This window comes from Propithecus coquereli, unplaced genomic scaffold (genome assembly GCF_000956105.1).
Source record: "Propithecus coquereli isolate 6110/MARCELLA unplaced genomic scaffold, Pcoq_1.0 Scaffold252, whole genome shotgun sequence".
Lineage (NCBI taxonomy): Eukaryota > Metazoa > Chordata > Mammalia > Primates > Indriidae > Propithecus > Propithecus coquereli.
The window spans coordinates 4499372-4526794 of NW_012148086.1; the positions used below are offsets into that span (position 1 = coordinate 4499372).

Consider the following 27423-nt stretch of genomic DNA (forward strand, 5'->3'; position numbering starts at 1 on the left):
ACAATCAGATAAGACGGCCATGGGGAATGGAGGCATGGGAAGAAGGGGTGGGGAGGGGAGGAGAGACAAGCAGCTCCATGCTGATCTTAGGGTTCCTTCTCTGCCTTTTAAGATACCAGGGACAGACCCCAGGACAGGAATTCTGCAGACCAGTACTGTAAGCACCTTCTCTGGTACTTAAGGAGATTTTCTCCTGATTTTGAGAGACAGAAATTTGCCTATCCTTGAGCAACTGCAGGGAGATAATGTGGAATTCTATGGTGTTCACATATATTGCATACCTATAATACATGCATCACATATATATTTTATATATAGCTTTGAGCTACCAGGTTCATTGGACATTTGAATTTGGGCATTTTAACACATTGTCATGAGATTTTTTTTTTTTTTTTGGTAGAGACGGGGTCTTGCTCTTGCTCAGGGTGGTCTCTAACTCCTCAGCTCAAGCAATCCTCCTGCTTCAGCCTCCCAGAGTGCTAGGATTACAGGTGTGAGCCACCTTGCCTGGCCCTGTCATGAGATTTTGACTCTTTTTTATGTTCTTGGAACTCCTGGGTCTTCTGGAGCCTGACAGAGGATCAAAATCTTATTCAACAAACCCAGAAGCTTCTGGGGGAAAGTTAATAGTCATTTGTTCATTATGGATCAACTGCTTAAGATCATGCATCTCTCTGATCTCTGTGGTCCACAGAAAAAACACATTACTCCACAGCTGGCTTTTCAGACCTGTCTGGTTTCCAACCACGGTCCCCTTGGAAACCTGGTGTCTGCACATGTGTGTTACATGGGAGCTGCTTGCACCATAGTGCATCTTAAAACAGGTTTTTGACCGAAGGAGCCTGTTCTCCAGCCTGCCCTGAGCCCTTGGAAGGCATGACGAACTGGTGACATTCCCAGGGGAGAGAGCCCAGGGGATTTGCCAGGGGACAAGCTTGTCTGAGGGGTCTGGCAGGTACAAAGCCCACCTCAGACTTGCAATAGGTGAATGGTAATTTACACTGGGGACCCCAAAGGGCCGATTTTACTTTCTCTAATACGTATCTCCAAAGAGGGCAGGCCTGGGGCAATTTTGACTGGACTCAGAAAATTCATCATTTTCTTAGGAGTCATAAGCTATTACACTTGAAAGACCAGAGTATGGTTATTCCTCAATGCCAACTTGAGCGTGAATTTTCCCCTCTCTGACTTGTCTCTAACACCTGAATCAGTCTCACCTTCCCCAACTACGTGAGTCACTCTGTACAAAGTGCTCTGTGACGCTTGACTGAAGGTGCACTGTGACAACTGCTCAAAGCACATGATCTCAGGCACCACCTGGCATTGCTCCTTGGCAGAGCCATATGCAGACAGCCTTCCAAGAGGACACCTTCATAACAGCATTCTCCCCACCTATTAAGATTTATTGTTTTGTTTAAGCAAAGGCCAAAGGGATAGCAAAGAGAAAAAATTAAAAAGGGAATCCTCACCATGGTGAGAAGGAACAAGGCCTTACCATAAAAAGTTGCCTTACAGTAACGGGAAGAATCCAAATGGGGGACCCTCACAAAGGAAATACAGACCAGGCTCCAAGTGCTTCATCCTTTGCTAAGGAAGTGATGATGTGAATAACCTCAGTATTCTCACGGGGAAAGCTGCTGGCAATAAAGCCACAGCTACGACATGGGAGTCTGTGGAGCAAATCAGTCTCCACAGTCATCTTCGGCTGACCCTTGCTCTTAGGTCTGTAGACTTTCTTTCAATTGGCTTGCAAAGGCTCCATTTGGCTATTCGGTCACAGAGCTTTACTGCTTCTCCACCCCCTGCTCCTACTCACCCAAGCATCACTTCCTGGGAGTGGACTAGCTTTATAACTACCTAGAAAAGATGAAGTTAAATTTGGCTTGAGAGATTTGAAGCTCCTCAATCTACCTCCCTCTTTGGAGATTTTATTAGAATAATTCCTTTCTCCTTCCCTTTTCTTTAAACTAATCTTTTTTGTTTGTTTGTTTGTTTTTTGGAGACAGGGTCTTACTTTGTTGCCTAGACATGAAGGCAGTGGCATGATCATAGCTCACAGCAACCTCAAACTCCTGGGCTCAAGCGATACTCCTGCCTCAGCCTCCCAAGTATCTAAGACTACAGGCACGCACCACCACACCTGGCTGATTTTTCTACTTTTTGTAGAGAAGGGGTCTCACTATGTTGCTCAGGCTGGTCCTGATCTCAAGCAATCCTCCCACCTTGGCCTCCAAAAGTGCTAGGATTATAGGCGTGAGCCACCGTGCCCAGCCTAGCTAATCTAATCTCAAAGCTATCAGCTGTAAGGGCAAACCTTAAAATATGTTGTATCAGAAAGCCAACAAAGCAAGCCCGTAACTCAAAAGTCTATTCTAATTTAAGGCTCTAAAGAACCTGTTAAAAGTGTCCATATCTTCTGTTCTCCCTGAAAGAAAAAGGAGACTTAAATGTCAATTATCACTTAGAGTTATGAGTGAATTGCATTTTTATTTACATTGAGAAGAGTCTCTCTCTCTCTCATGTTCTAGTCTGTGAATGGCTCACATTTGGACTTGGTGTAGGATCCTAGTGGGAGGAGCAGGGGATGGTGAAAAACCTCATCACACAGAAAAGCATAACCCAAATCTCTTCAGGTTTCATAATTTTGCTTTTGCTTCTAAAAACAGTCATCTCTTATGGGGTGTCATGTGCTTTATATCCTGACATTTTCCACTTGCTGCTTCTTGGTGTGAGGAGAAATGCCAGCATGTGGCGCTGTAGAGGAAGACTGGTGGAAGCTGTAGGGCGAGGCCTCCACTTCCCAATGACACTGTTCTCAATTCCCAGGAGCTTCCAGGAGTGAGCTGATTCCTTGGCATGTGGTTCTGTGGTAGACAGGGTGTGACAAAAGCCCACTCTACCCTGGACACCTGGGATGGCACTGAGTTTTAAAAGGCAAAGGGCACGTGGTGAGGGCCCAGGCTGAGGCCCCCAGGTGACGCCATGGTAGGCCGCAGCACTGTTTGAGGCTGGGCAGGGGAGGCGTGCAGGGCTCAGCACCCCCAGGAGGCAAGCAGATGAGCTGGGGCAGAGGGACCAATTCCAGTGTAACCAAGAAGGCTGCAGATCAGAACAACAGTGGCTGCTGATTTGGCATCAAAGACATGACATTTTCAAAGCCACAATGGCTGAGGATGGTACCAACATGCTGCGGCTGGAGAAAGTGGGTGATCGATGTTTGAAGAACAGATGACGTTCTGCCAGTGGCTCAGCCAACAGCTCAGAGTTTCATGGGAAGACCTCCCTGCCTGGCTAGCTTCTCTTGGACAATGTCTCCTGTAAAAGCTCTGAGGCACTTACATAGCATATTTCTGTGTCCACTCTCTTGCTAGTCTGTTGTACCTGGAAGAAAAAAGCAGAGGTATTGACACCCTCACTTTAACTGGTCACTCCCTTTCAATGTGCAGCAGAGAACGGGGCTGATGTGGAGGATGCTGCTGCCACTTCTTGTCAAACATCTAGGACTGATAGATGAGTGGAATAAAGACTTTCCCTGGAGCAGAAGCATGTCATTTGTGGCTATAAACTCCTAGCTTGGAGTCCTACTGATGCTCCATAACTATCTTCTGTGGAAGGTTTAATAATGCAACAAACCCCCTCCTTTTCTCTCTCCAGTCCTACAATACGGATGCAGGGAGGATAGAGAAAAGATACACAAAAGTTTGGAGTAGTTACAGGCTGCCCAACACACAAACTTCAGAACATGGGCTTGGAATCTGGCTACCAGAGTGTGAATGAGCACCACCCTCAGCAGCGGGGCCACCTCTCTTGTGCCCTGTTCTCCTTAATTGTTTACCATAAGGAGACCATTTGCCTTGTGTGGTTGTGGGGAGGACTGGACAAGTCTGTATGTACAGCACATGGGGCAGGTTGGTCACCTGCTGAGGGCTATGTAGGTGTGTACATTTATCCTCATTATTATAATGATATCTGATGCCTTGAGACTGCAAATGAGAGATTTGTAGTTAGAACAGGCACTGAAAAAAATCACTTTTGGTATGTCTAAAATATCTCATAATAAGTGATAAAATAAATACAATTTAAATTCTAATCAATTAAAAATCATCTGGGGATGTGTGCAGTAGTTCACACCTATAATCCCAGCACTTTGGGAGGTGGAGGAGGGAGGACTGCTTGAGGCCAGGAGTTCAAGACCAGCCTGGGCAACATTATGAGACTCCAGTCTCTACAAAAATTTTTAAAAAATCAGCTGGTGTGATGGTGTGCACCCGTAGTCCTAGTTACTTGAGAGGCTGAGGCAAATGGATCACTCAAGCCCAGGAGTTCAAGGTTGCAGTGACCTATGATCGTGCCACTGCACTCCAGCATGGGGGATAGAGTGAGACCTTATCTCAAAATACAAACAAAAAAAATCATCCTGTTATTGAGGAAACCCCAACGAGGGAAATAATGAGATTACAAAGATCTTAAGAAAAATATAAATTGCAAAACCCACATTTCATTCTAATCTCTTCAGACAGAAGAGAAGGAATGAACTAAAAGACTCCCTGGAGATGTTTTCTATAAGCGCCAGCAATACCCTCTCCAGTACCACTCACAGGGCTGCTGCTCCCGCTGCCTGGGCTGCTGCCGCACCAGCCGTTTCTCACCATGCTGCCAACACTCAGAGATTAACACACAGTGATGATTCCCTGTGCCTGCTCCACCGACCACAGACACCCCCACGCTACAGTGCACGTGGCTGTGCCTGGCCAAAGGGGTTGGAATTCTGCATTTCTGGGCATGGTAACTGGTGTATAAACAGCTGGCAGTGAGGGTCTGTCGGCGAAATAGCAACACACTGCTGACTTCTGAGCCTCAACCAAACTGAACACAGCAGTGTTTCCCACCTTGACTGGCCTCAGCCATACCCTGGGTGTATCCAAGCAGATATCCCTTGTTTTATGCTATAAACCTTGGAATTTAATCCAGAATTTTCTTGTCAGATTCTTCTGAGGCCATTCTTGGCTAATCACTGACTTTGCTGGCCTCAAGGGCAGGGCTGGCAATATTTTAGGGTTTAGTGGCAGCAGCTGATGAGTTATCCAGCAGAGTGGATTGCTTTTATCTCCTTCTCCCTCCTTAGAGTCAAAGGACATGGAAGTGAGAGAGCCAGGAGTCCAAGCCCAGGACACAACCACTGCACACATGGGCTCAGCATGAGCAGGAAGATGTCTATGGGAACTTGTGTAGCACAGAAGCACCAGCTCAGAGCAAAGGTACCACCTGGAGCTGCCTGGGGCAGCCATGGCACAAAGTAACCCCAAAGAGGACACGTACTTCTCTTTGTCGGCCTTGTAGATATGGGCTATCTCTGGTACCAGAGGGTCATCAGGGTTGGGGTCACAGAGTAGGGAGCAGATGGACAAGAGAACTGGGAAGAGAAGAAAAGGTCAGTTAGCTGCAGCCATGAGGTTGTGAGTTGCCACTGGGTACAGCGAGCCTCCCTGAACTCGCACTCTCTATTAACCAAGCTGTTGTCTTCCCTTCAACGTCCCAATCTAAATTGTCTGCTTGACACTCCACCAGTTCTGCCGCATGTATTGGCTAAAGGGCGATCTCACTGTGAACTTCACAGTGCGGCCCCAGGAACGCTGCAGCCCCAGGCACACTGCACTAGGACACTTCCCTCCTCAGTGAGTATGGCTCTCATTCCCCTTCTCCACTGAAGTGCTCTGTCAGCCTCCAACTGCCCACGCCACCCCTGTCTGCATCCCATACCACACGCCTTTGGTGTTTGGTCCCAGGAGCCCTATTTACTGATAAGGAAACAGGAGTGCGGAATAATCAGGTATCCTGTCCGAAGTCACAGACTTGGAACACTCAGTAAATGGGTAGAAACCAGATTGTGAACCAGGTCTGTGTGACTGCAAAGCAAATGGATTCCTGCTCCTGCATGCCACCACTGTCTCTGGGATGTGTGCTCAGTGTGGCTCTCAGCAGCTCTGGAGAAAGCGAATCACCCCACCAGGGCTGTGATGAGGAGCAGAAGGAACCGTGGTGCCCAAATAGAAGTGTGGACGATCATTCCTGGCTTTGATCTTGACTCACCATGTGACTCCAGACAAACTGGCTCTGGCCAGTTCATCCAAGTCCTGACCACAGTTCCCCACAGTAAAGCTACAAATGGGAAGGGCAGGTTGCCTTTCTCAAGATCCTCAACCCCACTACTGTTCTGAGTCCAGAGGCTGTCAAAAGGGCTACAGACTCCCCTCTAGGTCACTCAGGTCCACCTGCCCTTCCTCCTTCCCCATGACTTGGGTGTCTACTCTCTGCCACTCTACTTTCCTCTCCCCTTCCTGACCCCACATCTAAGGCCACACTGGCCCTGGCTCTGCTGGCTCAGCATCAAGCAGACCCCAAAAGCTGGTAGACTGTTATGGCTTCCTTCTTCCTTGTACTTTTCCCTGGCCTCGGGCAGTGGGATAAGGTTACATATTCAAGGTTCAACTCAGAGAGGAGCTATCTCAGCAGGATGTTGGGCTATTTCCTGGATGTTTGAGCCTGGTCAGCATGCTCTGCCACTACAGAGATTTGTACCACAGTGCAGGGGCAGGGGGCTGTGTCCCTCTGGATTGACCATGCCCACTTCTGCAGTGCCTCTCTAGCTTCCTAAAGCCTGCCCCTGCCAGCTTCCCTGGTGCCCTGTGACCTCTTCCAGGTGACCAGGGCTCTGCTGCCTGCATTCTCTCATACTCTACTCACAGCTTATTTCTGAGGCTTGGGACTCTTTCTTTCAGGTTGATTTTTCACCATGCTACTCACATTCCACCTGACAGGACACTGCATTCCCACGTCTCCATTCAGGCTTCCCATGCACACACAGCCTATGCTCAGCCCATCTTAGCTCAGAAGCAATATCTGCACTTCTAAAGCCCTGTTTAGACTGATTTCTTCAACCTCATCCAGAGACATGTGTTCGACATCCCTCATTTTGGGGAGGGAGGATTTCTCCACTGACTGTGAGGCCCCTGGGAGCAGGACCTCTTCCTTCAGGGCTGACTCACAGTCCTCATCGGTACTTGTTGGATGAATTAATGAGGGAGAAGGTAAGGTAATATTTGCCTTCCTTATTTTTAGATAAAATGTAGAATCAACATTTCCTTCTTGCACCCACATGAGTCTTGAACACCCCACAGCAATTGACTGCTGAGAACCATCAGGGTGTGGAGCACTAGGTTCCGCTGACGCCGCCTCCTTGTAGTGCAGGACATCCGCGTGGGCGCAGCAGTGGGTTGGGCTGTGTGACCTGGGAAAACTGTCTGCTCTGAGTCCCCATTTCTACCCAGTCAGTGCTGAGGTGAAAACGCTAGAGACAGGCCGGGCTCGGTGGCTCACGCCTGTGATCCTAGCACTCTGGGAGGCCGGGGCGGGCGGATCGTTTGAGCTCAGGAGTTTGAGACCAGCCTGAGCAAGAGCGAGACCCCGTCTCTACTAAAAATAGAAAGAAATTAATTGGACAGCTAAAAATATATATAGAAAAAATCAGCCGGGCACAGTGGCGCGTGCCTGTAGTCCCAGCTACTCGGGAGGCTGAGGCAGGAGGATCGCTTGAGCCCAGGAGTCTGAGGTTGCTGTGAGCTAGGCTGACGCCACGGCACTCTAGCCTGGGCAACACAGTGAGACTCTGTCTCAAAAAAACAAACAAACAAAAAAAAACGCTAGAGACAGGGCACAGGGAGCATGCTGTCAGCGTCTCTACCTTTTGATATGGTCAGCGCTGGAGACCACTGAGACCGCAGGATGTCAAGGCAGATGCTGCCATTACTGTTGATATTGGGGTGATAAATTTTGGTCGTGAAAGCAACCTGCAGAGACAAGAGATCTCAAGTTAGACAAATCACAGGGACATGTGAAAAATGAACTAAGTAAAGCAGAAGTAGCCACTGCTGGACTATACCTGGAGTGTGCTGTGCACCCAGCCTCACACAGTCCTGGGTGAGCTGGACCCCCACCCCCAAACCCTAAAGGGTTAGAAGAGTGGGTGATCACTCAGGAGAAGTTCCCTAACCCTGCAGTCCCCAACCCCTAGGCCGTGGACCGGTACCAGGCCGTGGCCTGTTAGGAACCAGACTGCACAGCAGGAGGTCAGTGGCAGGTGAGTAAGCAAAGCTTAATCTGTATTTACAGCTGCTGCCATTGCTCACATCACCACCTGAGCTCCACCTCCTGTCAGAGCAGTCACTGTCTCCCATCACCCCCAGATGGGACTGTCTAGTTGCAGGAAATCAAGCTCAGGGCTCCCACTGATTCTGCATATGGCAAGTTGTATAATTATTTCATCATATATTACAATGTAATAATAATAGAAATAAATGTGCAATAAATGTAATGTGCTTGAATCATCCTGAAATCATCCTCCCCTGCCCCAGTCTGTGGAAAAACTGTCTTCTATGAAACCAGTCCCTGGTGCCAAAAAGGTTGGTGACCACTACTCTAATCCATTCCTGCTGGAGTCTGATTCTGAACATAGGGCAATTTTTTTAATGCTATCCTTCAGAAATGAGAACATAAGGGGATTAATATCGTCTCTCCCAAAGTAGTGCATTCTGAGGATTAACAAGAGTGGTGGAAAGGACTTGAGGCCCAAAGTTCTATGCAAAAAATGATGACTCTGATTACTGATACAATGACGAAACATAGTCACTACAGGGAAACAGCTCTACAGAATTCTCATCCCTTGTTTAACTGCTTATTTTGGTCTAGCTGACTTGGACACGACTTGATATTTCAGTCATCATTGGTCTTGGCTGGACACAAGGCATAGATATTTTGTTGACATAAGATATCTCATTAGCAGAAAAACCCAGGCCATGGGCCCTCTGCCAGGCCACAGATCCTCTCCCCTTTCTATTTCATCCTTTATAAGACCCCTCTTCTCAGAATTTAGCCATCTAACACCCTTGCAGATTTTAAATATGCAAGGATACTCACTGTAGCAAAAGATATGAAACCACCTAAATGGCTTCCAATTGATTACTGGTGAAATTAATGTTACATATATGCAAAAGAATATTATACAACTATTTAAAAAGAATGAGGTGAGTTTAAAGAGAATGAATGGGAGGAAGTGGGGGGAAAAAAGAGAATGAATGTGCTCATATGAAACAATTTCCAAGACGTACTGCTAACGGGAAAAACAAGATGCAGCTCCATGGAAAAATCTGTTCCATTCATGGGAGAAATAAGGGAGCACACACAGGTGCTTGTCTAGGTGTAGATGATGCCTGGAAAGAAAGAAAACCAAGTAGGACTCAGTGTCTCTGGGGGAAAGGAGGCACGGGCTGGAGACACAAAGTATACAGAAGGTAAGAAGGTCCTATTTTCATTGTATGTGTCCTACCCTTTGACCTTTTTTTTTTCTTTTTTTAAACCACAGCCACACATTACTTCTTCAAATGACCTCCCTGGGCCTCAGCCCTCACTATAGACAAGGCCATGGTACCTCTCCCAGGGCTGTTGTGGGCCTCATGGAGTCAGCTCCTGTGATGTGCAACGTGCTCCAGGTCAGCTGCAGCTTTTACTGTTACAGGAACGTGATGAGAATCAGGCTCATCTACACTCCCCTGACCCCAGGCCGGGGCTGGGGCAAGGCAACAGTAATGACTTTGCCCCCTCCCCTTGCTCTGAGAACCCATCCTTAGGTTAGATGGTGGATGCACAGGCATCCTTTATATTATTATTTACAATTTTTTGCATGCCTGATATACTTTATAATAAAAATTTTTTTTTTTAAAGAACTTACTTTAGAATATGAGAAGAGGGCTGTGTGTATGTGAGCTTGAACATCTATTACTGTATGATTTTTCTCAGGAAGGGTCAAACTTCAAAAGGGTCTCAGAAGTAAGTATCTGCCTCAATATCTCCTATAAAGAAGATCATGCAATCTTGCCAGATTCCTCTTATTGTTAGAAAATTCTTGCCAAAACATAAATCCAGTTGATCCTGTTCCCCTGTGGAAGGAGATTTTAAAAAGATAGAAGCACTTTCTTTTCTTGTAGAGCATTATTCTCACTTTTCAGTTCACATCTCTTCCTTGTTAAAATAATTCCAACTCGGCCGGTCGCGGTGGCTCATGCCTGTAATCCTAGCACTCTGGGAGGCCAAGGCAGGTGGATCGCTCAAGGTCAGGAGTTCGAGACCAGCCTGAGCAAGAGCGAGATCCCATCTCTACCAAAAAAAATAGAAAGAAATGATCTGGACAACTAAAAAAATATATATATAGAAAAAATTAGCCGGGTATGGTGGCGCATGTCTGTAGTCCCAGCTACTCGGGAGGCTGAGGCAGAAGGATCGCTTGAGCCCAGGAGTTTGAGGTTGCTGTGAGCTAGGCTGACGCCACGGCACTCACTCTAGCCAGGGCAACAAAGCGAGACTCTGTCTCAAAAAAATAAAATAAAATAATTCCAACTCACTCACAGAGTTTACTTCTTAAGTCTTTTAATAATAACCCCTGTTTCTTCGCTTTGTCCTTGGGTAATTAGGATCCTGAAAATGCCCAAGAGATATACAGGACTACATTGGTATGTGTTTACTGTAAGGAAGTTCCTCAGCGGCTTGCATGCTAATGAAAGAGATAAGCTGGAAAATCACCACGGGTCATCAGACACTCCACAGTCTCTCCACAAGGAAGGGGCAGGAGCGGGGTGGAGGATCAGAGAACCATGAAGCGTGCTCATGCTTTTTCAACCAAACCCCACTGAACAGCAGTTGTACTACAACCCTGCGGAGCTATTTTATCATCTGTCATCACCCTGTTCAGCACACCCCACTCTCTCTTGCCAAAAGCTGGAACAGTCTCCAGAATTCTGAACACACTGAACCAAGATTTAAAATACCCAGGCACTAGGTGCCCTCTGGTAGCAATGCCTGGGCAGAGCTGTGGCTGGTGATCCCAGAAAGGGCTTCTTGACGCTGGTTCAGATAAACAACATGCAAAACAGTGGCTACGAGTCTGATTTAGACGGAGCCATCAGGACAAGTCAGGCTGGTAAGACACAGTGACATCACAACCCCTAAGCTGTGGTGCCCTGACACAGACTCTGGACTTCTGAGTAAGTCTTGTCAAAATGCACAACCTCAGTCCAATCCTGAGAAAACATCACACATACAGGAGAGACATTTGACAGCATAATTGTTCAATACTCCTCAAAAGCATCAAGGTCATGAAAGACCAGGGGAAACTGAGGCACTATTACACACTATAAGGATGAAGACACAACAATAAATGAATGCTAGGTCCTAGAACATAGGGAGGACTTAGTGGAATTTGAGTTTAGTTTGTAGTATCATGACCAATATTAATTTCCTGGTTTTTATTATAGTAGACACAGTATTGTAACATGGTGACATCAGGGAAAGCTGGATGAGCTATATAAAAACTCTTTATGCTGTTTTTGTAACTTTTTTCTAAGTCTAAAATTCGTTCAAAATAAAGTTTTTTTTTTTTAACAAGGCTGCCACATCTAGGTTTGAGTCCCACCCTCCACTATGGGCATGTCATCCTCAAGAAATGATATACCCTTTCTAAGCCCCAGCTTCCTCATTCACAAAAGAGAACTGATATTTTTATTTTAAAATGAGAATAAAAATAGGGCCGAATGCGGTGGCTGACACCTGTCATCCCAGCACTCTGGGAGGCTGAGGTGAGAGGATCATTTGAGGCCAGGAGTTCAAGACCAGCCATGGCAACACAGTGAGAACCCATCTCTACAAAAATAAAAATAAAAAAAATTAGCTGGGTGTGGTGGCACACACCTGTAGTCCCAGCAACTCGGGAGGCTGAGGCAGGAGGATTGCTTGAGCCTAGGAGTTCAAGGCTGCAGTGAACCATGATCATTCCACTGCACTCCAGCCTGGGTGACAGAGCAAGACCCTGTCTCAAGTAAAAAAGAAAAAGGGAAAAAAATATATTGGGGCATGCAGAAAGAAATCTGGAGGAATATACACCAGGATGTTAGCTATGGTCTTCTCTGGGTCTGCAGCAGACTGACTTCCATCTGCACATCGAGTTCTCTAATTTGATAATCATGAATGTTTACCCATTTTGCAATTGGGAATAAAAAGATGTTAAAAGGGATGTGCATCACACACACACTGTTGTGTGACCACACCTGACTGCAGCCTATCCTGTTGGCTCCACTGCCTAACACCCCAGAATCCGCCTCTTCTCCCCACCTCTGTGCCACCAGCCATGCGTCACCACAGAGCCTCGCCTGGCTGGGGTCCCTGCCCAGAGCCTCTTCTCCACAAGGCAGCAGAGTGATCCTGTTGGTATGTAGAGCCCATCAAATCACTCATCTGTCAGCCCCTCAGTTGCCCACACAATGGCCATGCAGACCCCACTCCTTGGGCCGTACCCCTCTGGCCTCCTCCCCACCCCAACACAGGCTCGCTTCCCTGGGTGTTCCCTGTGGACCCCACCCCTCCCAGGCTGAGACTCTGCAGTGCCCCCTCCCCAGGGTGATCTCCCCAGCCACCCTGGCTCCTACTGCCAACCACTGCCGGGCTCCTCTTCAGCACTGACAGCTCACAAACTAAGTGTCCTCTGTCTCCTGCACAGGACTGTGGGCCTCAGGAGGGCAGGCTCTGCCTGGGCATGTGGAGCCCAGGTAAGACATGGGCAGGATGGTCCAGGCAGCAGGACGACTTGCAGACAGGACACCCCAGCAGCGCACCAGCCGTGTCTAGGCAGGGTGGTCAAGGCAGCTCCCCTAGGCTTCTCCCTCCCTTTGGTGCCATTGTTCTCTGAGGTTCCACCAGTGGGATGATGGGTGTGTGTGAAGGGGAAAGGAAGGTTGCTATTCTTTTAACTTAATGATGGAAACTGGGCCGGGTGCGGTGGCTCACGCCTGTAATCCTAGCTCTCTGGGAGGCTAAGGCGGGAGGATTGTTTGAGCTCAGGAGTTCGAAACCAACCTGAGCAAGAGCGAGACCCCGTCTCTACTAAAAATAGAAAGAAATTAATTGGACAACTAAAAATACAGAGAAAAAAATTAGCCGGGCATGGTGGCGCATGCCTGTAGTCCCAGCTACTCGGGAGGCTGAGGCAGAAGGATTGCTTGAGCCCAGGAGTTTGAGGTTGCTGTGAGCTAGGATGATGCCACGGCACTCTAGCCTGGGCAACACAGTGAGACTCTGTCTCAAAAAAAAAAAAAAAAAAAAAAAAGAATAATGAAGGAAACTGAAGGTATGATAAGATAAATGATTTGCTGGGTCTGAGACCAGGGTGTGTCCACCTCAGCACCATTGACACTCGGGGCTGATCATTCTCTGTCACGGGAGGGAGGGCTGTCCTGTGCACTGTAGGGTGTTCAACAGCATCTCTGGCCTTTGTTCACTAGATACCAGTAGCAACCCCCAGCCCCCCAGTTTTGATAACCCAAAATATCCCAGATTATTGCCTAAGTGTTCCTGTTGCAGGGACAAAATCACCCCAGCTGATAACCCCAGTCCTAGAGCGTAAGTAAGGAACTGCGAAGGAAGGAGCCAGAGCCTGGAGATGTGACTAGACTCAACTACACAAGAAGCACCATTAGAACTGCGGCCTCAGGAGGGAGGCCAGCTCACCACACTAACCCTTGCTCACAGCAGGAATTAATTCCCAAAATCCTGGGAGGCTGTCACCACAGGGTGGAGCAGCAGGCCCTCAGAGAAGCCCCACACACAGCTCTCTTCACTGGAGATTTGAAAGGCCCCTTGTCACATGCTGTCCTTCATCCAAACATAAGGGGAGTCATGGGGGCACCTCACCTTTGGGGGCTTAAAAGGGTAATCCGTAGGAAAGTGGATGGTCAGGAAGAAAACCCCTCCTTGGTAAGGACTGTCATTCTGGAAGGATGAGACACAGAAAGGGATCAGTGAGCATGCTAAGCACGAAGCGCAAGAAGCAAAACTGGAGCGGTGTGCTCAGCAGCTACTACCTACCGGGCCCATGATGGTGGCCTGCCAGTGGAACACTACAAGACAAAAGAGAGATGGGCACGTAAGAGACCCCCTAGTAAACATGTCTATTCTACTGAAAAGGCGCTGTTAAGTTTAGTGGGTGCTGCCACACAAGGCACCTTTACTTCTGACACCAACTTCAAGCCGGGGGTTCCCAAAACCACACTCAGATTCAGTAACTTGCTAGGACTCCTGGAGCTTACTGAAAGCTGTTGTACTCATGGTTACGGTTTATTACAGGGAAACAACACAGATTAACATCAGGAGGAGTCCAAATGCAGAGCTTCTGTTATCCTTTCCCCATGAAGTCAGGATATGTTACTGTCCTGGCATCAATGTGCTGACAATACATGCAGAGTACTATCGACCAGGGATACTCACTGGAGCCCCAGTGTTCAGAGTTTTTACTGGGGCTCCACCCTGAGAGTATGACTGACTGACTGAGCGCCTACAGGGCTGATCTCAGTGTCCATTCTCCAGCCCCTCCAGGCAGACCCAAGCCCTCACCTTAAACCACATGGTTGGTCTATTTGGCACAGGCGGTCCTCACCCTAAATCACATTGCTGGTGAATGGGTCAAAGCCTTCAGGCAAACAAAGACACTCCCATCAGGTATGACATCTTAGAGATCACTTCCCAGGGATTGAGGATGAAGTCCAGATCTTTTGGGGGGCAAGATTAAATTCTTTACTATATAGGTGCCAGTAACTATAATTCAGTCCTCTCTTTGCACAGAATTAAGCCTTAACTAGGCTTCAGCCATTTTCCCCACTGCTCTTTACAAATCCTTTCTATCCCCTGGTTCTTTCCTTGATTAAGTCTAATGCCCTCTCCAAAAAGTCTCTCTCAGAAGCCAACTGCCCATGGCCCTGGAGTCTCATCAGTGCTACCTTCATCTGTGTCCTCTGCCCAGTGCCTGAGCAGTGCCCTGTGCTCTGGGAACTCAATGACAAGGCCACGACGAGCCCCTCTCATTCTCCCCTTCCAGGTCCTCACCTTTGGAGGCCAAGCTGGACTCCCTCACCGGTGGTTTAGAGCCTCCTCTTGCTGCACATCACACCTCATACCCCAAAGTAACACATCTCAGGTTACTTTTCCTGCTCTACTCCCCCAAACAGCTCCTGTGCACTCGGCAAAGCTAGCCTAGAGTCGACCACTCACTCACCTTCAAGTCTCCCCAGTCATACGAATGGTCCCAGGGCAACAGACTCCACAGCCTTTGAGGAAAATGCCTACTCACCCTCAGGAATCGGTTGCTGAGACCATCTGATTGGCCTGTTATTCTCAAGAGAATTCTGTCTTGTATGGATTCCAAACAGGTATGGAATTAGTCCAAGGTTTCAGATCCAGTCCTGTCCTGATTTTCCTGTCACCTGTTCAAATACCCCACAGGCTCTAGCCCTAACAGCAGGACCAGGAAAGCACAAAGGCATGGGGTGGGAGCACAAGTGCAGGGACTAAAACAGAAGCTTCCCAAACCCCTAGAGGTGCCTAGAGTCAGTCAAGACCGCCCAGGAGCCTTTTTCAATACTTCAAAGAAATGCTTTTGAAGAGAACACCTTTACCTGCAATAAGGCTGCCTGGGCTAATGAAAATATCACTTCTTTTGCTTTTGATTGTTTTTATTCCAACTCATACTAATCATTAGTTGGCAAGTAGATATACCCTTGCCTAATAATAATATAGAACAGAATTCCTTACGAAATAAAAGTGGTGGGTTTTTTTTTTTGAGACAGCATCTCACTATGTTGCCCAGGCTGTTCTCAAACACCTGGCCCCAAGTAATCCTCCCACCTCGGCCTCCCAAAGTGTTGGGATTATAGCCGTGAGCCACTGCGCCTGGCCAAAGGTGTTTTTGTTAATGTATTTCAGAATAGGAGGTTAGGATCCTCTGGTCTTGTTTACTTTAACCCCTGAGAGCTACTGGGGCACTGAGCAGAGATTGAGGGCAGAGTCAGAAGAGAAGGCCCCAAAAGAGAGAGGATGAGAAAGGAAATAGAGGAGGGATGCTGGAAAGGAGCTGTTTGCCTGTGGGGCAGGCAGGAAATGGTCCCAAAAGGTTAGCTAGCTTCCACAGCTGCCTGAAGCACGTCCACTGAGGTATGGATTATGATGGCCTTGATGCTGGCCCCTCCAACAGTGCCAGCTGCCTCCAGCCTAAGAATGCGGTGTGGGAAAGAGAGAGTGGGTGCGAGCTGAGCCACACACTGAGGAGATGCCTCTAGATGGCTAAGGCTGACCTAGAGCAGTTCAATCCGACATTGACCTTCATTTAACTTGATATTGACTTAGTGACAGGTAAGAGGGGAAATATGCTACGGAGACCTGGGGTGCTTGTGAGGACAACACGAGCAAAACAGTGATTAATGGGGGAGCAGGTTGACAAGCAGGTGCCAGGAATCAGTGGAGCACGGTGGCCCTTGTTCATTACGCTCTGCACAAGCAGCTGGACTCATCTCCGCTCTGCTCCAAAGTCGAGAGTTAATCTCCCACAAACACCTTCGAGCACTCCATTCCCAGTGGCTCCGTCTGCCCACCCTTGGTGCCTCTGAGCCCCAATCCCTCCCAGGACATGCAGACACACATGTGACATCATACCCTTCTTTTCTCCAGCTTTCTGAAATTTCTTTCTTTTTTTTAATTGTAGTAAAACATATACATATAACATAAAATGTGCAGTTTAAACTACCTTAAAGTATACAATTCTGTGGCATTAAATGCATTCACAATGTTGTGCAACCATCACTACTAACCATTTCTAAATCTCTTCCATCACCTCCAAAATGAAATTCTGTACCCACGAAACAATATTTCTCCCTCCCCTCAGCCTCTGGTACCCTCTCATCTACTTTCTGTCTCTATAAATTTGCCTAGTCTAGATATTTCATGTAAGTGGAATCCTGTAATAATTGTCCTTTTCTTTCTGGCTTATTTCACTTCCAAGGTCATCCATGTTGCAGTGTGTGTCAGAATCACATTTATCTACCATCCACTGATGGGCACCTGGTTGTTACCACCTTCTGACAACTGTGCATAATGGTGTGTGAACACTGGCATACACGTTCTGACTTCCTGTTTTCTTTGGTTCATGTACCTATGATACCACCCTTGGTATCATAGGTATCTCCTATGATATCTCCCCTCTGAGGTATAGCCCTTCCCACCTACTTTTCCTACAGTTGCAACTACTGCAGCCTCACAGTGAAGGATGGATATCCCAGAGCCCAAGGAGCCCAGAGTACAGACTTGGAAACCCTCATGCTGGGCAGCTCAGCCTCTGGTCAATGGCTGTGAGAGGTGGCAGAGGGCTGGCACCAGTGCTACTTCTCCCTCTAACCCTCTCCTGAGCAGCCACCAGAGGTGTTTCTTGAGTCTCCCCCAGGGAAAAGCAGAGATGAGAGAAAAGAACAGATACTGGCCGGGCATGGTGGCTCACACCTGTAATCCTAGCACTCTGGGAGGCTGAGGCGGGTGGATCGTTTGAGCTCAGGAGTTCGAGACCAGCCTGAGCAAGAGTGAGACTCTGTCTCTACTAAAAAAATAGAAAGAAATTATCTGGACAACTAAAAATATATAGAAAAAATTAGCCGGGCATGGTGGCGCATGCCTGTAGTCCCAGCTACTCGGGAGGCTGAGGCAGGAGGATTGCTTGAGCTCAGGTGTTTGAGGTTGCTGTGAGCTAGGCTGATGCCAGGACACTCTAGCCCAGGCAACAGAGTAAGACTCTGTCTCAAAAAAATAAAAAATAAAGGCCAGGCGCGGTGGCTCACGCCTGTAATCCTAGCTCTCTGGGAGGCCGAGGCGGGCGGATTGTTTGAGCTCAGGAGTTCGAAACCAGCCTGAGCAAGAGTGAGACCCCGTCTCTACTAAAATTAGAAAGAAATTAATTGGACAACTAAAATTATATAGAAAAAATTAGCCAGGCATGGTGGTGCATGCCTGTAGTCCCAGCTACTCAGGAGGCTGAGGCAGAAGGATTGCTTGAGCTCAGGAGTTTGAGGTTGCTGTGAGCTAGCATGACGCCATGGCACTCTAGCCCGGGCAACATAGTGAGACTCTGTCTCAAAAATAAATAAATAAATAAATAAAGAAAAAAGAATAGATACTGCTCCCTTCCTTTGGCAGAGGCAAGAATCCATTGCCCTGACCCTCATCAGCCCTCCCGCTCTGCTCCTAGATACTGCAGCAGGCAGCACAAGGTACTCTAGACTAGGTCTGCAACAATGTTCACATAACTGCCCAAGTCTGACTTGGTCAGAGGCACTTTCCAGAAGCTGATGTGACTCCTCAGGCCAAGTTGGCTTTCTCATGCCCCAGGTTCTACTCTGAGTATAACCTGGCCAGCCAAGCTGCTGTGAACTCTGGCCTTGGCCTCCAATGAAAAGCAATTAAAAAGCAAATGAAGGGGAAACAATTGGGTTTCTTAAATACTGCTTGGCTGATAAATTTGGGGGTCTTAATTGCAACACTCCCGTAATCTGAAGACCCGAAAAATACTTACAATCATTACTCACAGGTCCCGCAGAACACTGCGCAGGAGGATCCCTCTGCAAGTCACTTAATTCCTAGAACACAAGACAGTGGGTCAGAGCTGGTATATGCCTGGGGTACTGCCTGTGTACACCAATCCTGAGACCCAGAATGAATTCTCCTGGTGGGAGGGGGCTCCTAGGCCTCAGGAGGGGGTTGGAGACAAGGCAGGTCATGGGCGCCTACTCCCTACTGTGAAGATACCAGAGAAGTAGGTATTACCATTTCCATTTTATAGATATAAAGAGATGAAGTTACCTATTCAAAGAGCTGGAAGATGGCAGGTAAAGAGTCAGTCACATGTAGATCTATCTGCCCTACCCCGGAGCCTAGCCTCCCACCAGCTCAGGTGGAGGACACTCCCTCTCAGGTTCTCAGGATATGGGAGAAAAAGAGGCCCAGGAGAGTGCTCTGGGAGAAGGGCAGATGCCAGGTTTTAGCTATGGACTAATACATTAATGCATGGGAGCAATTAGCACAATTAGTTGCTCAATTAAGTAAAGGGCCCTGGTATTTCAATCTCTCTACCTCCCCTACCACCATCCCAATCCCAATCCCACTACCCACCACTGGGTGTTTGGCAAGTCCTAGGGCTTTGAACAGGAAGACTAAGGGCACATGAGCCAAAGTCTAACACTGCAGGAATTAAACCATAACTAGATTCCCTTTAAGGGACACCAACTCTGGCCATAATCCTTAAAAGTGATCCTGGCCCAGCATGAGCCTCAAGGCCCAAGATTTTGAGCAGTGACTCTCGAACTTTAGTTTGCATGTATGAGAATGTTTCCTATACAGTATTGCTTCTCCTCCCCAGGTTTCAGATCTCAGTAAACATCTGGGGTCTCCACAGAGGTTCTAACGGGAAGGAGACACAAATAATGGCACATCATGTGGCAGGGAAACTCCTCAGAAGATGGCAAACCCCAGGGTCCAGGTACGTGTACAAAGTTTACACCTGGCTTATGACATTCCTTCTTACCTGAACTACACCTACTACACCTACTGCTGTCCCACCCACAGACCCTCCTGATCTCAGCATGTCTCTGGGCATGCTGATCATTCTCGTAACCCCCACCTCTCTGGCCATCCTGTACTTATCCTGCTTCTCCCCAAATTTAATCGGCCAAAATGGGAGTATTTTTTTTTTTCAGGGTATTGTGAGGGTACAAACATTACGGTTACACTTTATGTCTTTGCTTCACCCAAGTGCGGGTTAAAGGCATGCCCTTCCCCCCCTACAGTGCTCCCCGTGTCCTTTAGTTGTGGATTTGCCCCCCATCCCCCTAATCCCTGGAGAGTATTTCTGCCATGTGATCACCCTAGTGTTGATCAGTTAGTACCAATTTGATGGCAAGTACAAGTGGAGCCCATTCTTCTGCTCTTGTGGTGCCTCACTTAAGATGGGAGTATTAATACCACAGAAACTACAAATCAAATCAGGGCCATGTTTTTTCCCCCAGGGTTGATTTTTAAATATCTATCAGTACACCACTGGCCAGTTCTCAGTTGGCATCTAGTATGTCTGAACCCATTTCCTCACAAGTAAAATCGGTTACATTTGGTAAGCACTCAGGAAGAAGCATTATGAATAGTCACAGTAGAAGTGAACTTGGGGAACAATTGAGGTTGTGCAAGGGGACCAGAGGACATGCTCAGAAATGTAATAGAGCTACAGAAACCTCTGTAGAACAGTTCCTTTATGCTTACCTCTCCGCTCTGCGACCCTCACTATCACTCTGCAGGGGATTTGGAAAAGCTGGCAGTACAGGCCAATTTCCCTCCAGCTCACCAGGTTTTCCCACACCTCCATGGTTTTGCACCCACTGTACCCAGAATTTAGAATCCATATCCCTCCTTTTAAGGGCCGTGATGAACAGTTACTTATGATACCTTAATGATTCCTGAAAGGTCAGAAGTAGGTCCCTCCTGATAGACACCAACCAGCACCCAGGAATTTCAAATGCTATCTGGCACTTCCAGGAAGAATAATATGAGTTGAAAGAAATTAGTCCACTCAGGGTGGGCAAGGTGGCTCATGCCTGTAATCCTAGCTCTCCAGGAGGCTGAGGCAGAAGGATTGCTTGAGGTCAGTAGTTTGAGACCAGCCTGAGAAAGAACAAGATCCTGTGTCTACTACAAATACAAAAATTAGCCAAACATTGTGGCACGAGCCTGTAGTCCCAGCTGCCTGGGAGGCTGACGCAAGAGGATCCCTTGAGCCCAGGAGTTTGAGGTTGCTGTGAGCTATGATGATGCCACTGCAGCTGTACTCAGGGCGACAGAGTGAGACTCTGTCTCAAACAAACAAACAAACAGACAAGAAACTCATCCACTCAAAACACTGCATTCCTGTGCTCACCTAATAGGACTAGAAGACTCAGGTCTGAGCTCCAGCTCCATCTCTGGGAAAATCACTTTTACTTCTTTGGGCATCAGTGTAATTACCTGTTAAGTTGTAATTATACTTCCTGCCAACTTGCCAGCACTATTGTGTGGTTATAAATTTTCTTAATATAAATTTTTAAATGTATATAATGTATGCAAGAGCACCAAGTAAATATCAAGGACAACAGTGTATACAGGACACTACCATTAGTATTATTAAAAGGGGGAGGAGAAATGGGTAGAATGAATATATATATTTGTATATTTCTGGAGGAATACTTAAGAAGCTAATAGCCCTGATTGGTCCCGAAGAGGGGAATCAGATAAGGCTGAGGACAGGTTTGGGTAGGAGACTTTTTCTGTATATCCTTTGTACATTTTGAATTTTGAACCATGGGAATTTATTACCTAATCAAAAAATATACAAATATTTTGTTAATTGTAAAGGACTATGAAGGTTAAGGTTGTATAATTAATGCTACAAACAACAATGATAAAAGAGTCCTGAAAAAAGGAAAGGAGGTTCAAGTATCAAGTATTAATAGAGAAAAAGAGTTAAGCAAACCATGGTACACACTCAGTTCTTTTATTCTGTTTTATCAAATCCAAGACACCATCCTTTGTAAGACACAAGTTAACTTTATGTACAGCTAAGAAAGAAAACATACTGGCAATTAAACTAACACCAATGCTTTCTTTACACCTAAACTTTTTTTTTTTTTTTTTTTTTTTTTAAATCAAGTATCACTCATGCATACAAAAAAAGGAAAAACAGCCTTTCTGCCTGGGGATGCTGCAGAGGAAGCATCGTTAAAGTCTCTCTTCCCACTGCCATCATGTCTAAGTCAGAGTCTCCTAAAGAACCCAAAACAGCTGCGGAAGCTCTTCATCGGAGGGCTGAGCTTTGAAACCAGCGATAAGAGTCTGAGGAGCCATTCTGAGCAATGGAGAATGCTCATGGACTGTGTGGTAACGAGAGATCCAAACACCAAGTGCTCCAAGGGCTTGGGGTTTGTCACATATGCCACTGTGGAGGAGGTCGATGCAGCAATGAATGCACGGCCACACAAGGTGGATGGAAGAGTTGTGGAACTAAAGAGAGCTGTCTCCAGAGAAGATTCTCAAAGACCAGGTGCCCACTTAACTGTGAAAAAGATCTTTGTTGGTGGCATTAAAGAAGATACTGAAGAACATCACCTAAGATGATTTTGAACAGTATAGGAAAATTGAAGTGATTGAAATCATGATTGACAGAGGCAATGGTAAGAGGAGGGGCTTTGTTTTTGTAACCTTTGATGACCATAATTCTGTGGATAAGACTGTCATTCAAAAATACCATACTGAGAATGGTCACAACTGTCAAGTAAGGAAAGCCCTGTTGAAGCAAGAGATGGCTAGTGCTTCATCCAGCCAAAGAGGTCGAAGTGGTTCTGGAAACTTTGGTGGTGGTCATGGAGGTGGTTTTGGTGGGAATGACAACTTTGGCCATGGAGGAAACTTCAGTGGTCGAGGTAGCTTTGGTGGCAGCCATGGTGGTGGTGGATATGGTGGCAGTGGGGATGGGTACAACGGATTTGGTAATGATGGAAGCAAGTTTGGAGGTGGTGGAAGCTACAATGATTTTGGCAATTACAACAATCAGTCTTCCAATGTGGACCCATGAAGGGAGGAAATTTTGGAGGCAGAAGCTCTGGCCCCTATGATGGTGGAGGCCAATAATTTGCCAAACCATGAAACCAAGGTGGCTATGGTGCTTCCGGTAGTAGCAGTAGCTATGGCAGTGGCAGAAGGTTTTAATTACTCCCAAGAAACAAAGCTTAGCAGAAGAGGAGAGCCAGAGAAGTGACAGGGAAGCTACAGGTTACAATAGAGTTGTGAACTCAGCCAAGCACAGCGGTGGCAGGGCCTAGCTGCTACAAAGAAGACATGTTTTAGACAATACTCATGTGTATGGGGCAAAAAACTCGAGGACTGTATTTGTGGCTAATTGTGTAACAGGTTATTTTAGTTTCTGTTCTGTGGAAAGTGTAAAGCATTACAACGAAAGGTTTTAATGTAGACCTTTTTTTTTTTTGCACCTATGCTGTTGATTGCTAAACGTAATAATGTGATCATGATGCTGAATAAATGTGTCTTTTTTTTTTTTTTTTTAATGTGCTGTGTAAAGTTAGTCTACTCTGAAGCCATTTTGGTAAACTTACCCTAAAGTGTGAAGATAGAATTCCTTCAGGGTGATGCCAGCTTCTATTTGAAATTCATTTACAACCTGCTTGGGTGGAGAAGCTATTGTCTTCAGAAACTTTGGTGTAGCTGAACTGATGGTTACTGTTGTGACCTGAAGTTCACCATTAAAAGGGGTCATCAAAGGAAAATCATAGAATTATTGGTTATAAAGATGATTGTTGGCATATTCTATGCAACATATCTAAATTGAATAATGGTACCGGATAAAATTATAGATGGGAATGAAGCTTGTGTATCAACCATTATCATGTGTAATCAATAAATGATTTAATTCTCTTTAAAAAAAGCAAAAACAAGTGAAATAAATAGATTGATTTGTTCAGGAATTCCTAAAACTTCCCATTCAGAGCCCAACACAGAGTCATTCATGTCCACACAACACCATCCTCGTGCCTTCCAAAGCAATGGTGATGAAGCAATTCTTAAAATCCTACACTACTGTTTCTGGAGTTTTTTTCCAAGCCATTGATATTCATTCTACAAAGTCCTGTGATACAATCTCTTTGCACATATCCCAGCCTGAAAAAGTGACCTAGCCTCACCAACTTGAGGGTAGGTGGTACCTTCCTTTCTTGGGTCTATGAAGCATTTGGTTACTTGACAAGGAAACAGGAAATTGCAGTCCTTCCTCCAACAACAAATATTTGCTCCACTAATATGAAATTTACTCTCCATTGTTCTGTTTCTATGCCTATGTTCACAGATGCTTTTCAGTGCTAAATCACAAAATGTTTTTGAATTTTTTTTTTCACTTTTTCTTTTTGAAGGGGTCGGGGGTGGTGAGGAGTGTTGTCTTTTTTTTGTTGAGATAGAGTGTCCCGTTGTCACCCTGGGTAGAGTGCAGTGGCATCGTTGTAGCTCACTGCAACGTCCAATTCCTGGGCTCTAAGCAATCCTTCTGCCTTAGCCTCCCGCGTAGCTGGGACCACAGGTGTGTAACACAATGGCCGGCTAGATTTTTTTTCTTCCTTTTTTTTTTTGAGACAGAGTCTCACTCTGTTGTCCAGGCAAGAATGCCATGGCATCAGCCTAGCTCACAGCAACCTCAAACTCGTGGGCTCAAGCGATCCTCCTGCCTCAGCCTCCTAGGTAGCTGGGACTACAGGCATGCACCACCACGCCCGGCTAATTTTTTCTATTTTTAGTTGTTTGGCCAATTTCTTTCTATTTTTAGTAGAGACGGGGGTCTCGCTCTTCCTCAGGCTGGTCTCGAACTACTGAGCTCAAACAATCCACCCGCCTTGGCCTCCTAGAATGCTGGGATTACAGGCGTGAGCCACCGCGCCCAGCCTTTTTCTTCTTTTTGGTAGAGATGGGGTCTCATTCTTGCTCAGGCTAGTCTCCTTTGTATGAAGACTACAAATTTTGGAAAACTTTTGTAAAATTTTGTAAATAAAGGTACATTTAGCTATAATTTCCCATTTTCCCTACGTATGTCAACTTTTGGGACACCCTGTAGTAGTACCAACAATGCACTCACCTCAATATGAACTGCCATGCCCCAGTTCACACATATAATGACAAATAAGTGACAACTGCTACCTGACAGTGATTGTAAGAAGCATCCCAATTTCAGAGAAGTGAAAATCTGAAAAAATATTCATCTTCGAGTAGATGAAATATGGTATTAGCTGCATTTTCCTGATTTTCCAAGTCCTCTCCAAAGAGCAATTACTACATTTATAATCAAAAGTTAATTTTTTTGAAAAACTAAATCAAGTATTATGCAATCATTGAAAACTATAGTTTCTAAAAACTACAGAATAATAGAAGAAAATGTCATGATACAACATTAAGGGGTAAGAGGGGGGAGGCAGAGTATAAAATTTGATGTAACTACATTACTACAACAATCAGAAACACATGCATATAAGACACTGAAATGAAATTCACCAAAACATTAACCTCAATTACATGATAGGGCTATTAATGACTTTAAAAACTGTCTTTTTCGGCATTTTCCAAATTTTCTTTAAAGTATGTGTGTTGCAAAATATATGTATTAAATATGTATCAAATAGCAAATAATAATTAACATAAATATAAATGAAATGCTATCGCATAAAACCCTGCCCCTATTAAGAACATTTAGAAATGTTACATTAACATATGCTCAGATTTTTAAAATGTGTATTCTGGCTTAATTAAAGGAAATATTTGATCAATAAAGTGAAAAGTTCGTCTAAAAACTCCTTTGAAAAATTTTTAAGAAAAGGGATGAAGTTGGTTGGCAAGGGCTGTAGGTTAGAAGATAAGGGGGTAGCTAGTAGATGCCACGCTCCTGGCTCAGCCCTGCATACTGCTGGCTACCTGCTCAGCATCTACCCCACTTCCTCCTTTCTGAAGAACTCCTGTTCAGTTACATAATTTGCAGGGCCTTGTGAAAATTAGTTCAATAAGAATTTCATGATAGTGGCAGCAGAGCATAAAACCAAGGGTGGGGTCCTTCTAAGCATGAGGCCCTGTGAGAGTGAACGTGTCCCACACCCATGAAGCCAGCCCTGGTTTTTCTTCTATCTTTGATTCCTATCAAGGAAAGTTCTCCCCGGCCTCATGACCTTCAATTACCTTGGATCTCCAGTTACCACCTCATCCTCAAGGTCCAAACTTATTTCTCCAAGTCCTTCCTTTTATAAATCTTATCAGCCTACACAGGCAGGTTCAAACCTACACTCCTTATTTCCCTACCCTGCTCCCTGCCTTCAAAACTTCTAACTCCCACCCTAGACGATGACACCACCATCCAGCCAGTGACCCATCTTGTGAACCTCCTTGTCTAAATTTCTCCACATCCTCTCCTTAAGTCCTGTCAATTCCACCTCTGCCATGTGGTCCAAGCACTGCTCTGGCCTGCTATCCATTCCATAGTCATTAATTTGGGCAAAGTCTTTGCTAGACTTTCACAATAGCCTCTACTGTCCCTCTGCCCCACTCCAGTCAGAAGGATCTTTTTATAACACATACCTCAGCATGTCATTCACCTGCTTCAAAGTCCCAGGATGACAGATGACCCCTTTTAGAGAATAATTTGTCAAAATTCTCTCTCTTTTGGATACCTATTTATAAAAAATGAGTCATACTCTTAGAGATCCTGTAATTCTACCTCTGACAAAACTAATAATTTGAATTAAGGAAAAAGCTCATTGAACAATGATGTTCATCACAGCACATACTTAATGAAGAATTTGGAATAATAATGGCAGTTAACTCACATCCAATGCTTAGTATATGCTAAGCATGTGCTAAACACGAATCATCTCGTTTAATTCTCAAAACAACTCTGTAAACAAGTAGGACAGGGAAACTAGGAGTAATTAAGTGCCTAGCCTGAGGTCCCACTGTCTGACACCCAACTTCATTCTTTCAATCATTACAGGTAATGACTAAGTAAGTTATTGATCACGTACTTGGGAAACGCTAATGTTAAAAACTACAGTTATAAATACTATTCACAAAAGAAAATGCTTACGTTTAATGTTATGTGAAAAAGTGGGATACAAAATACAGTAAGATTTTTTTTTTAAGTATGGGAAAAAGACTGGAAGTAGGTATACTAAAATATTAACGAATAGTGAGGTGGTAGAATTAGAAATACTTTTTCTTCTCCTGCTGTTGTGCATTTCCCAAATTCTAGTTAATACATTAAGCCTCCATAAAGACTCCCTGTTACCCCCAGGATAAAAACCAGTTATTCCAGCATGTCCTTAAGGGCCATACCAGTCCCGAACCCACCACCCCGCCACACGGCCCCCAAGCCGAGGCTCGTGGTCTCCCTGTTGCCACGAAAGCCCTTTTCCCTTTTCTCCACCTGCGGAATTCCTACTCAACCCTTAAGACCCAGCTCCATCCTCGACCTCTCTGTGCAGCCCTTCTGGAAGCCCCACAAGGGCAGACCACCTTCCTCTGGGAAGCCCGCACAGCCCGCCGCCCGGGAGCCCGCAGGTGAGCCTCCGCGGCCCCGCCCGCGTGACGCACCCCACGTGACTCCGGCCCCGCCCCGCGCTCGCGCCGTTCCTTTCCCAGGTTGCGACGGCTGCGGTACCGCCTTCCTTCCAAGCAGTCTCCGCGGCACTTTGGTCGCTGCCGTTCACTTCACGGCATCGGCGCCCCGCCCGAGCCTCGACGCTTCTGACGCCCAAAGAGTTGGAAGGTGCGAGAGTGCTTACCTTCTGGATCCGCTTCAGCGCCATCCTACGCCCGGGGACCGGGACAGCCCGGCCAGGGCTGCCTGAGGCCGCCCGGTGCCGGCTCGGTTGTCGCCGCGCTGCACGCCGGGAACCG

The 27423-nt window shown here is 46.3% G+C and overlaps 1 protein-coding gene and 1 pseudogene across 5 annotated transcripts; one reads left to right on the top strand and one right to left on the bottom strand.

Moving 5' to 3' along the window:
- Positions 1–2457: 2457 nt before the first annotated feature.
- On the bottom strand, positions 2458–27423 carry UBE2D4 (ubiquitin-conjugating enzyme E2D 4 (putative)). 5 transcript variants are annotated; one of them, XM_012646938.1, is made up of 8 exons: positions 27309–27395; positions 26107–26198; positions 18485–18548; positions 13966–13997; positions 13792–13869; positions 7742–7847; positions 5320–5413; positions 2458–3381 (listed from the first exon to the last, which is right to left on the bottom strand). In XM_012646938.1, the coding sequence occupies exons 4-8, from the start codon at positions 13972–13974 to the stop codon at positions 3336–3338; spliced, it is 333 nt and encodes a 110-aa protein (XP_012502392.1). In that variant the 5' UTR covers positions 13975–13997; positions 18485–18548; positions 26107–26198; positions 27309–27395; the 3' UTR covers positions 2458–3335. The 5 variants fall into 5 exon arrangements, with proteins under 5 accessions (XP_012502392.1, XP_012502391.1, XP_012502394.1 ...); XM_012646937.1 differs by lacking the exon at positions 26107–26198 and having other exon boundaries at positions 27309–27423; XM_012646940.1 differs by lacking the exon at positions 13966–13997.
- Positions 21735–22695, top strand: LOC105812483 (annotated as a pseudogene).